The sequence below is a fragment of the Diabrotica undecimpunctata genome, chromosome 10 (assembly GCF_040954645.1).
Source record: "Diabrotica undecimpunctata isolate CICGRU chromosome 10, icDiaUnde3, whole genome shotgun sequence".
NCBI classification, from domain to species: Eukaryota; Metazoa; Arthropoda; class Insecta; order Coleoptera; family Chrysomelidae; genus Diabrotica; species Diabrotica undecimpunctata.
The window spans coordinates 20,295,815-20,311,020 of NC_092812.1; the positions used below are offsets into that span (position 1 = coordinate 20,295,815).

General features: G+C 33.0%; 1 protein-coding gene across 1 annotated transcript in view; it reads right to left on the bottom strand.

Moving 5' to 3' along the window:
- The window catches only part of mGluR (metabotropic Glutamate Receptor), a 720,415-nt gene that overhangs the window by 59,335 nt on the left and 645,874 nt on the right, over positions 1 to 15,206 (bottom strand). The window contains exons 10-11 of the mRNA XM_072546856.1: positions 7,411 to 8,010; positions 2,617 to 2,832 (exon numbers count right to left, since the gene is read on the bottom strand). Coding sequence (XP_072402957.1) covers positions 2,617 to 2,832; positions 7,411 to 8,010 — 816 coding nt within the window. The remainder of the gene's footprint in view (positions 1 to 2,616; positions 2,833 to 7,410; positions 8,011 to 15,206) is intronic.

Consider the following 15,206-nt stretch of genomic DNA (forward strand, 5'->3'; position numbering starts at 1 on the left):
AAACCCATACGTGAAATATATTATGTAAGTAATTTTATTTTTATCCCTTATATAAATTATACAGTCTAACGGATAGAAATTATTACTTAGTATTTGAATATAAGAATTTAACTAATTCAAGTTCAGAATGTTGAGTATACAATTTTTATGGCTTTAAAAATTACAGACTATAATTTATTTTTAAATTATCGCTAATAACTATTTATATATTAAATTCTATTTTTTAATGAAACAAATGTGCCATATAATTTTATTTGCTGAAGGTATAGTTTTCAAAATATTTATATTTGACCATGAAAATACACTGTGACATAAATCGGAAAATATTAACTTGAGAAAATGATTAATAAAAGACTCATGTGTTTCCTAGAAAAATATCAAATATAAATTTGCCACAATCAGGATTTAGATCATATCGAAGTACAACAGACAATCTAGCAATCCTCCAAACATCAATCATTAACGCCTTTCAGTGCAAACCTAATAGCTGTTTCGTTTGATATCGAAAAAGCATTCGATACTCTGTATAGGCCTCTTATTATAGCTAAACTCGAGGAGTACAGTTTATCTGGAAATATATCTTCATTTATTAATCAATTTTTAACAAATAGAACCTTTAACGTAAGAGAAAATGGCAAAATCTCTAGGATTTTCAAACAAACTAATGGCATTCCCCAAGGGTCGGTATTAAGTCCTACACTCTTTATTCTTGTTTTAAACGATATATGTAATAAAATTGAGCTTCCGGTCAAGTTTGCACTCTACGCAGATGATTTAATAATTTTCTGCCGAGGCAAAGATACTGTTACCACTTGCAAACTACTTCAGAATGCTACTGACCAATTACTTGAATGGACTTTAGTAAGTGGATTTAACTTTTCTGTTGAAAAGACAAAAATCATTAAGTTTTCTCGCAGGACAGCCAGTACTATAAATCCTAAAATTAAAATAAATGGTACTTGTCTACCTGCAGTAAAGAGTATGCGGATTTTAGGACTCACATTCTACAGTAAAATTATTTGGAAATTTCATTTAAAATAACTCAAAACTAAGTGAATCACAAATCATAACTTATTAAAAACTCTGTCTAATCATCATTGGGGTGTAGACGAAGACTACTTGCTTCAGATTTATAGATGTCTTATTCGTTCTAAAATAGACTACTGCAATTTTATTTATATGTCAGCTAGCCCATCAGATTTAAAACTTCTTAATTCTGTACACAACACTGCACTCCGAATATGCCTTGGAACCTTCAAATCGAGCCCCGCAGAGAGTTTATACAGAGAAGCTAATGAACTTCCCATCTGGCTACGTCGCCGGCAACTCCTTTTAAAATATTCGTCTTGAATCTCAGCTAATACCGAAAACCCAGCTTATAAATTATTAAGTAATGAACTTTTAAATTCTCTTCAATTTATGCCACAGTATCTCTAACACATCTGAATAATATTGATCTTTCAGCCACAACTCCAATATTAATATCACCTAAACCTCCCTGGAATAAACTGATAGCAGATTTTAATCTCTCGTTAACTAATTATGATAAGCACCAGACAAATCCACAATTTCTAAGGCAAACCTTTAAAGAATTAATTGCTAACAACAGATTTGACCAAATTTTATACAAAGATGCTTCTAAGAGTCATATAGCTGTTGGATGTGCTGTAACTTCAAACACAGATTTAATCATATCTTGTAATCTTCCGCTCTTCTGCTGCATACATATTGCTGAATTATTCTCTATTCTCCAAGCTACAAACTTACTAACTCCAGAATATAAAAAGGTAGCAATATGTACAGACTCTTTAGTGTCTATCTATTCTCTCAAAAGTATGTACACGGTACATCTTTTGGTTCAAGCTAGTCAAAACTCTTTAGATAATTTAATCTCAACGGGAGTATTCATAACCAAGATCTGGATTGCTTCTCATGTAGAAATCGCAGGTCACAAACTAGCCAACTTTTTTGCAAAACAAGCCTCGTCTTTTAATATGGAGACTGAAAACACAACTACATACAGATTTACAGTCGTATTTTAAAAATATCATCCAAATGTCTTGGCAGGATCACTGGAATAAAATCCCTTCCAAGCTTCGTGACATCCATCCCAGCGTTAAAAAGGTTGAGTTTCCTTCCATGATAGGAATAAACAAAATCTTAATTTGCCGACTTAGAATCGGCCATACAAGACTAACTCATAAACATTTAATGACTTCCCAAGATCCACCTACATGTACACAGTGTGGTAATATTCTATATGTTAAATATATTCTCGTAGACTGTCCCCACTTTAACAACGAAAGAAAAAATAATCTTTTCAGTCGAAACCTACACAATATTCTTAGTTCGCCAGATTAATTCCAAAACCTTATCAATTTCTTCTATGAAACCAAGCTTTACCAGGAAATTTAGAAGAAGAAACGTAGTTTAGAATTTGATAATTAATAATTGTACCAATATTTAATGTATTTAATGTATTTCTCTATCGATTGTAATGTTACTGTATATTCTTGTAATATACTTAATGTAATAAAATTGTACCTGTATCAGTGACCTACGCTGTCGAGACACGGAAAGCTAAATAAAAAAAAATTTAATATTAAAAGTACTCACCTCATAAGAATTTCCAGTGCCAAAATAGATGGGGATAAAAGCGAGCCATATAATGCACGTGGTGTACATTGTAAATCCAATGAACTTAGATTCGTTGAAATTTTCTGGTATTTTGCGTGTTTTGACAGCGTAGACTGTGCACGTAGTTATTAAAACCATGTTGTAAAGCTGGCTGAACAAAAATGACATATCCTGGATTTTGCACTTCAGAATAACCTGGAAAAACAAAAGAGAAAAATTAAAATCCGGTGTTATTATCGACACATCGAGCAAAATATGAACACAGAAATTAAGTGGAAGCAGTAAAATTGGCAATTAAACTTGGGTGCGTTATGAAAAATGAGGGCAATCACAAAATTCTTGCAATGATGTTATTTGCAGGAATTAGAGCTCCCCTACGACCCTACGAATTCGACGATGCTTGATAAATCTTTATTTTGAAAATGTGATAATTAAAGCTACTGATTATGTATTTAATTTATTTCTTATCAAGTCATATCTATATTTCTTTCGCACATCATCCTTATCAAACAAATCTGTAGTTATTTTAATATAAGAACTGGATTTTTCAATGAGTGAGCAGGTTTTTAAAAATACAATTACTTATACCACGTCAATAAAACATACGTTCATCTATAATAACATTAACAGAGATTCCAAAGGTGTGTGGCGATTATGATGTGTGCATAAAGAAACATATTTATGCCTGTTACAATAAATGTAACATATAGATTTTGTAAAAACTGCTGTCTTAAGCTTAATGAACTCCATACACCTAAAACAAAATAGTTAAGTAATTTAACCCTTGAACGCCAGAAACGCACTTTAAAAATAACTCAACGTACAACCTGAAAGGTGAGACTGGATTTTACATCAACCGACCCAATCAGACCTATAGCAGTGGAGGAGCAGCTCTATATAAAGTCAAATTATATGCCTGTCCAAAATATAAACCTGATACGTAATATCAAAGCAGCCGCTATAACAGTACTGGCCCCACTAAAGTTCAATATTTGTAGCATTTATGTTTTACTAGACGAAACTCTAACTAAACCCGAATTACTTAATCTTCTCCAACAAATTTCCTCACCACGAACAATTACGGGATATTTTATTGGCCCTAACATTACATGGGGATCAAATAAAACAACACAGAGGGGAAATATGTTAAAAAACGTTTTTAACACTATGAACCTATGCCTACTCAACGACAGATCTCAAACAAGATTCAATATGATTACGGGAACATCTTCTGCCATTGATCTCCCTATATGCGAACCCTCATTGCTCACCCAACTCGATTGGGCAGCACTAAAAGATTTATACACTAGTGACCACTTCCCAATATGAATAAAACATACAGTTTATTTAAATATAAATACAATACCAACTCAAAAATAGAAACTAAAAAAAGCAAATTGGATTGAATTTGAAAAAAGTATATAAGAGAGAATGAATCAGATTAAAATTTCAGTGTCGATTGACGACACACTCACGAGCTTTAATCAGCTTATACTGGATGCTGCTAATACAGCCATAGGAAAATCTTCAGTTTTAAAGAAACACAATCCAGTTACCTGGTGAAATATACAATGTGAGGCCGCGCTATTCAATTAAGTAAAACAATTTCAAACTGATACAAAAAGTATAAAAATATTGATCGATTAACAAAGTACAAACAATGTAGAGCAAGCAAGAAGAATTATAAAAAAAACAAGAATCCTGACAAAAATACAAATTTAGCATTAACAGTAACCCGAATATATCATCAGTTTGGAAAAAAGTTGATAAAAGAAGAGGACAGCACGCTTAGCAACAAATCGTAAGTCTAGAAAAAGAAGGGACGCTACTAATTGAACCACAGGATATAGTAAATAATCTAGCTGATATCTATCAAAAATTCTCATCTAGCCAAAATAACAGTAACAATTTCGTAGCTTACAAACAACAGGAGGAGGCCGTACCTATTACAATTTCAGACAAATATAACCCTATCAATACACCTCTTAGTTATGGGGAGTTTCAAGAAGCACTTAATAGCATGAAAGATAGTTCACCAGGTCTACACGACATACAAATACAATTTATTAAAAAACTTCCCATAGAAGTAAAAGAGTTTCTACTTAAAATTTTTGTTAATATTTGGTCACAAAAGTAATTTCCAAAAACCTGGAAAAATGCCATTGTTATTCCTACTATTAAACCAAATAAAAATAATTTACAACCAGAATTATATCGTCCTAAATCATTAACATGTTCTTCAGGTAAACTAATGGAAAAAATAGTCAACAAAAAATTAATGTAGAACCTAGAACATAATGATCAACTTACTGATGATCACTGGCGCAAGGACAGAAGCATCCTCCTTGCGAGAGGATCTTATCGCAGTGTTAAAAAGGGCGGTTTTCTTCTTCGAAAATGGGCATCAAATGATAGCTCTTTAATAGTCAATCAAAATAAATACGCTGAGAGTACTCAGATGTCTCTAGATCCTGATGCCACCATCAAGGCAATAGGAATTCAATGGAATTCTTGCGAAGATACTCTGTTATATAGCTCGGGCATTTCAAGTATAAACACTGTAACGAAACGCTGTTGCAAATCGCAAAATTGTTTGATACTCTGGGATTGTTGGGCCCAGTTATCGTTTACGCAAAAATAATTATGCAATATTGTCATTTCAGGCTCAATTAAAATTGAAATTTAACGAACACGTAAAATTAAAACATGCTGGTCCCCAAACCACCTTGTACTTCGTGTGCCAATTTATTGGCCGTTAGACGGACGTAATGTAACTCGAAAAATTGTACATCGATGCATCCCTTGTTTTCACGTAAAACCTCATCCGACTAATCATAAAATGGGTATCCTAACTCCTTCTCGACCTTTTTTAAAACTGGAGTTGACTATTGCGGTCCTTTGTTTATTAAGGAGAAAAGGTTTCGCAATCATAGACGATTAAAGGTATACGTCGCAGTGTATGTATGCATGTCTACACGGGCCGTTCATTTAGAACTAGTAAGCGACTTAACTACCAAAGCCGTTTTAGCTAGCTTTCGCCTTTTTGTGCTAGACAAGGAAAATGTGCAAAAATATATTCGTATAACGATACCAATTTCGTGGGCGCAATTCGCGAGTTGTACGAATTATTTAACTCGTCAGATTACCAAAATACCATTAAAAAATATTCGGATGTTAAAAGGTTCGCTTGGTATTTTATACCGCCCAAATCTCCCCACTTTGGAGGAATTTGGGAAGTCGCGGTTAAGTCCTTTAAGAATCATTTAATTCGCACTGTAGGTGATACTTTGTTAACATATGAGCAGTTAAAAACTTATCTTATTGAAATAGAAGCAATATTAAATTCTCGTCCTATTTCTCCTGTGTCGTCTAACCCAAATGACCTTCTTCCCATTACCCCTGGACATTTGTTAAATTGGTGGTCCGATGACGAGCTATCCGGAGCTATCCACTTTTTGGATATGTCCTCCAATAAATTATCATCTTGGCAGCACGCCCAGCAATTGAAGCAGCACTTCTGGAAACGATGGTATAAAGAATATCTTCATCAATTGATCAGCAGCAATATTGTTAATGCTACCGATAATGGAATAGTGGTCGATGCTTCGGTGTTAACTCTTGAAGATAATTTGCCACCATTACAATGGGCAGTTGGATGCATCAAGTCGGTGCACCCTGGAGAGGACGGCATTGTCAGAGTGGTAACTCTGAGAACCAAATTTGGAGAGTATTATGGAAGTTGTGTGTTCTTGTTCACAATAAAATTTTCGATTTTATTTTATTTAGATTCATAGTTGTAATTTTTAAAGTTTTGGGTAAATTTTAGTTTCCAGAAATCTATTAAAAGATTTACTAGTTTTACATATTTCTGGAGAAAATTTGTTATAATCCCCCTCTTTAGAAAATATTTTCCCAGCAAATCCTTCGGCTATTGTTATCGCATCCGCTGCGTCTGTAGATGGTTCTGATAAGGACAATATGAATGTCGTCGTATATTATTATAATTTAATAAAATAATATTTATTAGCAAATATATCTAATGGTAAACTAATTCTGGATCAAGACAGACACTTTCGACCAAATTCAAGCCACCGAAGTTGCTCCCGAAAAACTCGAAGATGGCCGCTTTGTATATTCTATGATATAATCAACCAACTCTTGGATTATATATTATAATCATAATTTATCAAGAAATAATCAGGAACCAATCACGAGAAAAGCTTCTATGTTAAATCTACATCAACAACTCACAAGATTATGACTTGAAAAGCGTTTTGCGATGCCGACTTTGCAACGCTCGGTGAAGCTTCTGATTATCAATTTAATTGAAATTACTTTGAAAGCTGATGACCTCAATCAACCTTCTAACAAACGTACTACATGCTACATCTGTCCCTCCAAAAAAAGAAGAAATACGTCACTTCATTGCAATCACTGCAAACGAGCATTTTGCGCAGAACACTGTGCTCGTTGTTACGTTACCTGTGACGTAGATAAATTAATTTTGAATTTGTTTGCATATTTTAGGCATATAAATGTTCCTATATATATATAGGAACATCCTAATATATATTAGGCATATATATATATATATATATATATATATATATATATACATATATATATATATATATGTACGTATATATATATATATATATATATATATATATATATATATATATATATATAAATATTTTAATAACTTTTAACAGTTTCAACAATGAAATATTTATTAAAATATATCACGTTATACTTTATTAAATGTTTACTCACCTGGTTTCTAGTAGGATAGTGAAATCGAGTTCCTGGTGGTTCAACAATCATCCAAACGAGTGTAAGTATAATTTGAATGGCGATGAGAGAGCAAGTGATCATCACCTGGGATTTTGGACTGATGTAACTTGGTCGCTGGGCTGATTTGGAAGCTGAGTCGAATATGCGAGAAATTCGGTTAGTTTTGGTCAGTAGAGCTCCGTAAATGATAGAGAAACCGACTCCAATGCCGAATCTTTGTGTTATACAAATTTCGGTGGTGGGTTTGGCCAGCAGGGCGAAAGTGTTTAAATAACAGAGCAGGATTCCAAACAGCAACATGTAACTTAATTCCCTACCGGAAGCCCGGACTAACGGCGTGTCATTGTGTTTAATGAACAAAACGATAACTGCGAAAGTTACCAAGATACCCAGACACGAGAAAGCAGCAGGAACAAAGGCGTACGGAGTATTCCAACGCATATATTGCAGCTCGAGTGCATAACAGGATAATTTATCTTCATACGGCCAGTATCCAGGCCCACAATCTTTGCATGTGAATTCGTCGTAGACAAACTCATACTCCTCGCATTTGTCACATATCCAACAGCAGGTATCTCCCTGAAACAAAGTATTACTTTTGAGAATTGGTTTAGTTAAATTTGAAATTTAATGGTTTTTTAACTTTGTAATATAAGATATCGATATTTTATTTAAATACCTGAGATCAATATTACATTTAAGGCATTAAAAGTATTAAAAGTTGGTTTTCGGCCGTCTTTCGCCCATTAAGCACATGTCTCTTTTTTAATTGTAATCAGTTATGTTACACAAGAAGTGATTTATTTTAAAAACTTTAAATTAAAGAAAGTTCATCATCATAAGTGGCTCGACAATCCGTTGTGGATTTTGGCCTGCTCACAAAGAAGTCGCCACTCCTGTCGATTCTTGGCAACTTCCCACCATTTTTTGACCCTTAGAATCTGTAAGTATTCTTCCACATCATCAATCCATCTCGTTAGTGGTCGTCCTCTACTTCTTGTGCCCTCTGGTTTTGAAAATGTTAATCTCTTCGTGTATTCGTGATCTGACATCCTAGCAATGTGTACAGCCCACCTAAGTCTCTGCACTTTAACGAATTTTACAATATCTATGTCGGTGTATAACTGATATAGTTCAAAGTTGGATCTTCGACGCCATAGCCCATTTTCATTAACGGGCCCAAAAATTTTTCTAAAATCTCTCAAAAATACCAAAAAATCTTTCATCATTTTGAGATAAGGTCCACGTTTCAGCCCCATATATCAAAACCGGTCTTATTAAGGTCTTGTATATATTGAGCTTTACTGCACGTTTTATATTTTTATTTTTTAAATGTTTCTGGAGACCGTGAACAGTTGTTCTGTTTGCTATTGCTATGCGTCTTTTTATTTCGTCAGTTGTCGTGTTTGTGTGGATCTAATACTTGATGTGCTAGTCTCCGAAGATAAGGCTATAACATTAACAGGTGATTTGAATATAGATTTCAAATCAAATGCACTAAGTAAGCAGAACTTGGTGAATGTTTGAGATTCTTATGGCTTAACCGTAACTGTGAATGATTATACAAGAGTAACTGCAACGAGTAAAACTCAAATTGATTATATTGCTACAAACATAAATCACCCACAAAAAACAATGGTTGTGGAAGGTTTTATCTCTGATCATCGTGCGCAATTGTTCCAATGTAGCATTAACACAGACAATGATGCCTATATATTCATTTGTTCATATAGTGAAAGGAACATAAATCGTTTTGTTATCACATAAAATAGTAATCTTATGCCAGTCCTTCATTTGGCAAAGGCAGAATATTCGATTAAATTAAAAGCGGCTAAAAGTAGTCACTTCATGAGACAGTTAAACGAATCATTAAATAAAATGAAATGTATTTGGCATTTAGTAAACTTAACAGTCGGGAAACAAAATAACTCAAAAGTACCTAGTGATGATAACAGTAATTTAGCAGACAAATTTAATCACCATTTTGTTGAAATGGCTCCAAAGTTACTTGCCGCCTTGAATCCTACTAAAATAGGTGGGTTTACATCAGCATAAAAAAACCGTAATAGTTGTTCTATGTTTTTATATCCAACTAACCCACAGGAAATAACTAGTATAGTCGAAAGTTTTAAATCCAAACACAGTTGTGGTTTTGATCAGATTTACCCTAGGTTATTAAAACAATGCATTCATGCTCTCGCAGATCCACTGAGGGATATTTGTTATGCCTCTTCTCAACAAGGAATATTTCCTAGTATGTTTAAACTATCTATTGTAATCCCTTTATTCAAAAGTGGTGATAAAGATGACCTTAACAACTATCGTCCCATAAGTCTCTTATCTCAATTGCCATGTTATCAATTCCACTGGTAACTTTAACATCTTAACATATACGATCGAATAATGTAACCAAAATTTAAACTAATAACATGTAACGGGTTTTTACCCAAATATTTAGTGACTCAAAACATGTACACCTAGTAAGTATTAACCACATTTTGTAGTAACCTTGGGCAAAATTTAAATTTTACGTTATCTTTAATTAAAGTGGTTATACACTTTTAGGACACACTGATGATGGAATACAAATTCCGAAAACGTTTTGTGATATAGCCCGATTAGGTATTTTAATTATATACCTTTTATAAAGGATTTTAAATAAATTTTTTGTAATACATGGTATACAACCAGCTACAGGAACTTAGTTTCCTTGTGGACATTACATAAAGCACAAGTTGTATGCTTTTGTACAATTGTATGCTTTTAAGTAATATGATTTAAAGTGCTCATCGGGTGTACTGGATTATACTGTTTTTTTTTATCTTAGAACCTCTACCTTGACTTTAGAGTTTAATAGTTTAAATTCTATTTCGTATGCCTTTTTAATATTTGTGTTGGGTTCAAGATTGATAAAGAATAGTGGATGAGGTTATTTTGTTAGTCTGTGTAAAACTGACATGGTGACCTTTTTTCGCAAGTTTGGTTTTTATATCATCTATATCAATTGTGTCATGGAGGCCTTTTACTACAATTCTATATGCTCTATCCTGTTGAAGTTAGTAGCTGTAGAGTATTTTTATATAATAAGTTTCAATGGGGCTGATCTCTGTCAATGAGTTAATCATTTCCATATAGTTGGTCACTCAGTAGATATATATTAGGGGGGGGCCTTCAATTTTTTGACTGACTGGTTGATTTTTGGTTATCCTTGTTGTCGTTGGCTTCCATCGGTCTTGTGCTTTTCTAGTATTTGGAATCTGTTGCTTGTTGTAGTTTGTGTAGTTTGCTTAATAGGTCTATTTATGATTTCTTCTTTTTTGGTTACTACTTGCCACGAAAAACGAAGCAGTTCCCTTTTTTCCCACAATTTTTACCTTAGAAGGGTCAAGACAAAATCCTAATTGATCCAAGTTTCAAATAAATTGTGGTTTTTAGCTTTGAAATCTAAGTCGTTTAGAGTGTTCTCTAATAACTGAAAATACTCGCCAATAATAATCGGGTCCATACACTTTTTGAGGGAAAATTCAAAAGACTGGGTTTTATTTATAGATAAACCATGCTGCTTCGTAAATCCCAGAAACCAGTTTTCGCCGGGCAAACCATTTTTAAATACGTTTTAAGTTTATTGCTTAGCGATATAATCACCTCCAATCCTTTAGACTTCCGCCCAACTTAAACGCCAACTACTTTTCCATGGTTGTGAGGTACTCACTAATTCAATCTCCATCTCCAATGGAATAGTCGAAGTCCGGCCCTGCGTGTTTCTTCTTTTACTTCTTATTCCTCTAATGTGACAGCTAAGTCTCATCTTGAAGAGAAGAAAAGGAGAGAAAATATTAAGAAAACATGGAATAAGTCTAAATACAATTTTGATTTGTTATTGTTTTTTTAGTTTATTATTCTTCTCACCAAAACATTTAATAAAATTTGTTATATTTTATTTTAAATTTGACAATTTTTGTTATTAAAATATATCCATACCAATATTTCATTTTAAAAATCTGCATAGTTAGTAAAAACAAGGGACACTTGTGAACAACAAAAACCATATTGATAGAATAGAATAGGAAGCCGCCTTCCTCCTCTTATCTATTACTCGATTACGTATCAAAGAAACTGAGGGAAAGCGTTCCAATAAATTAGATCAAGATTTGATTGTTTTCGTATCAGGTGTGTTTTATTGTTTGTTGTGTGCTGATATTCCTATTTTGTTGACATTTTTGTGGAATTTAATACATGAAAAGGATTTTCGGCTCAAATCAATAATACATAAAAAAGCATCTTACCGTTTGTTTTGTTTACATTGTATTATAAGTTCCTGATTTGTATTAGTGCATTAGTACGGTATACTTTAGAGTTTTTACATTAATATTCGCTTCATATATATATATATATATATATATATATATATATATATATATATATATATATATATATATATATATTAATAATATTATTATATATTATTATATAACAAATGAGGGCAGAGGAGCGAACTCCCATTATGCCCAAAAAATAAAGAAAAATATCCTTATAAAACTAATACCAATTATAAAGTTACAATAGAGTACATCATACAAAAATTGTGAAACAATAAATAAATAAATAATGCGATCCCAAAATAACACAATCCTATAAATAATATAAAGCGCTATCAAGCTTATTTTTAAAGATGTTATTAATAACACTAGTTGCTGATACGGTGTCTTGATCCAAATTGTTCCAGATATTAAATATTCTATTTGGCAAGAAGTTCACCCTGGACCTTGCAGTAGTTTGTTTCCTCTTTAACTTGTACCGATGGCCTCTCAATCTTTTGTCTTGATTTTAAGTGAATATGGTGTTTGGGATCCCAAAATTATGTTTTAAAATACGGAATTTACTATTACGGTTGCAAAGTCATTAGCTGTTACTCGAGCCTCTGTTTTATTCCACGAAAAACATTCACCTTGCTGGCGTTTTAGATCGTAAATCGTGATAAGTTTTATTTTGTAATAGAGGGAGCTCACATTGGACTTTGGACAGAGTAGCACAGATTTCAGATCAATTGTAAAACTTCATTATCTGATTCTTTATCAGAACCCTTTTCTTGACGTGCTTTGTTTTTCGGCAGAATGTGAAAATTGTACTCATATTGTGAAATATTCTTTGTTTCAAAAGCTACCCAAACATCGCACTTATCCTTTTTAGGCTTGTATAGAGATAAATTTTGATGATCGAAAAGTATGGAAAAGGTGGCTCTTGACATGGGTTTTATATTATTTTCCCCACAAAAATGTTTGCAGTAAGCTCTATATAATTGTGCTTTTGATTGCCATACTGTTTATAAGTATAATTTTGAACTATTTGCCCTGCAGTAATGGGACGAATTTGTCGAAATATTTTGTTAAGTTTTTATTGCTTCTCCGTTTTTCGGCTGCTTTTCAACTTGCTTATTATCTGTAACTGTTTCTCTGGTCCACTTCTTTATGGCAATTTCTCCAATACAGAGTGTATTTAAAAACATCTTTTTGCATACTCGTATTCGATTATGTTCAGCATTTAAATAAAACTCGATTGATGTTTGCCATCTAGATATTTCCCATTCTCCCCTTCGTCTCTCTGTAGGTTTCACCCCAAGTTTTTCTCCAAAAGTAGTCGAATATTTCGTGTCTAGCCTTGTGAGAAATAGAACCACATTTTAATTTTGTCTTGTCGTCCCTACTTAACTTGCAATTGCAACGAGGTATTATAGTTTTTGCCGCCTTTTCTATATTGTAATTCCTTGAATAATTTTCTCTTTTTCTTGCCTGATTCTTAAGCCTATTTTTTCTATTCTTCTAGTTCTCATGTTTGCTCCATTTGTTTTTGTCTGTTTTACTCTTTTAGACCATGAACGCTTCGTTGATTCTTTTGGATTCTGTGTACTGTTGTTCGGATCGTTTTCTTTGAATCCTTCATTACTCTTAAATTCTTCAAAACCACTACCTATCTCTTCTTCTATTTCTGCTACCATGATTATGAAATCCGGGTCTTTGGACGGTTCATTGTCTTGGCTGTTTGTTTTTTGCATGCATGTTTTTCTTTAATATGAAAAAAGAAGAAACTAACTTTACACAGATTTTTTTATTTACCTAGATTTTAACGAAAATCATTTCATAATAAATACGGAAGCATTCAAATATGCATTCAAATATACAAATATGTGGGTACTGATAGGCAACCAACTATACATAGGTCTAATAAATTGGTGTGAAATAAGGATTCTGATAAAAGGCCCTTTATGTTTTGCTACATTTGGTACCTGGAAAATGCAAAATAGACATATGTGGAAAGTTGGATTTTTGAAACTTTATTGTTGATGGGTGAAATAGGAAATAATATTTTTGAAAGTGCTATTAAGTGAATACAATAAAATACTTTTGTAATGTAGTGTTCATGTGGTATTTAACTTATAACTTAAGCATAGAAGGCCCTGTATATTAAAAACAACATTTGGTACCTGGTAAATATAAAAAAAAATTAGCAACACTAGGCTCATGAGAAATATAAAAAGAATAAGTTATAAGTTCATGAGCAAGGGGGGTAGTTAAAGTTAATAAATTATACGAAATATACGAAAATGGTTGCGTTTCGATTTAATTCGAGCTTCTTACCACTCCCTGACACGTGTTTCTGGGTCTTCCCGTCATCAGAGAGAGCTTGTAAGAAAACGCACCGACTACTCTGGCAATTATAGAAAAATAATTACCAGAGTATGCTACTAGAGACATCTAGTGATGAAAGATGAAGTTAAATGTGTCGATAGAAATTAAAGTAAATTGTATAGTCACGCTTAATCAAGCCATTAAGAGCGATGCTGGGAATATTTATATTCCACTATGCATCAACAATTTACCCATATAAATTACTATCTTTCTTGTACTCATTGCGTCGAGTAAGGACGATAAATATACGAAAATGGTTGCGTTTCGATTTAATTCGAGCTTCTTACCACTCCCTGACACGTGTTTCTGGGTCTTCCCGTCATCACACATTTAACTTCATCTTAATAAATTATTGTTGTATATTGACAAGATATGTAAGAACTGCAAAAGTAGAATGTTTGTAGGTGGCTCTGTTAAATTTAAGTAAAAAAGGAAATGTGTAGGTTTAAAAAGTTGTGAGAAGAGGAAAGACTCTACAGGAGGCTGGGGTCTCCAGAGATCCGAAACCAAATCCTGAGGGAGCTATATGGATAAGTAAAATAAGATGAGGGATGAAAAATGGATGAAACGGTGATGATCTTGTTTAAACAGATATGTGGGTGGTTTTGTAATATGTAGATCATACATTACCAAACTTATAACTTAAAGAGAAAAGGCCCCATCTGTTATAAAGCAACACTAGGTATATGAGAAATATTAAAAGGATAAGTTATAAGTTCATGAACTTGAGGTGGGTAGAAAAAATTAATAGACTATTATTGGTGTATATTGACCAGATATGTGAGAACTGCAAAAGTAGAATGGTTTTAGTTGACTGTGTTAAATTTAAGTAAAAAAAAAAAATGTGATGTTTTAAAATGTTGTGAGGAGAGGAAGTTGTGACGAAAAGGAGCATGGAAAACATTAGATATAGGGGTCAGACCTGAAGTTTAGGTTAAATAGAAAGGAGTGGGGAAAGAGAGAGAGTTTGATGTATTGAAAAGAGGTTTTGGAGTGAACTAAGGAAGATGAATAGTTGACGAACGAATAATGATAAATGTAAATTATATTGTAGAAGTAAATATAAGTAAATTATGGATGTGGGTTATG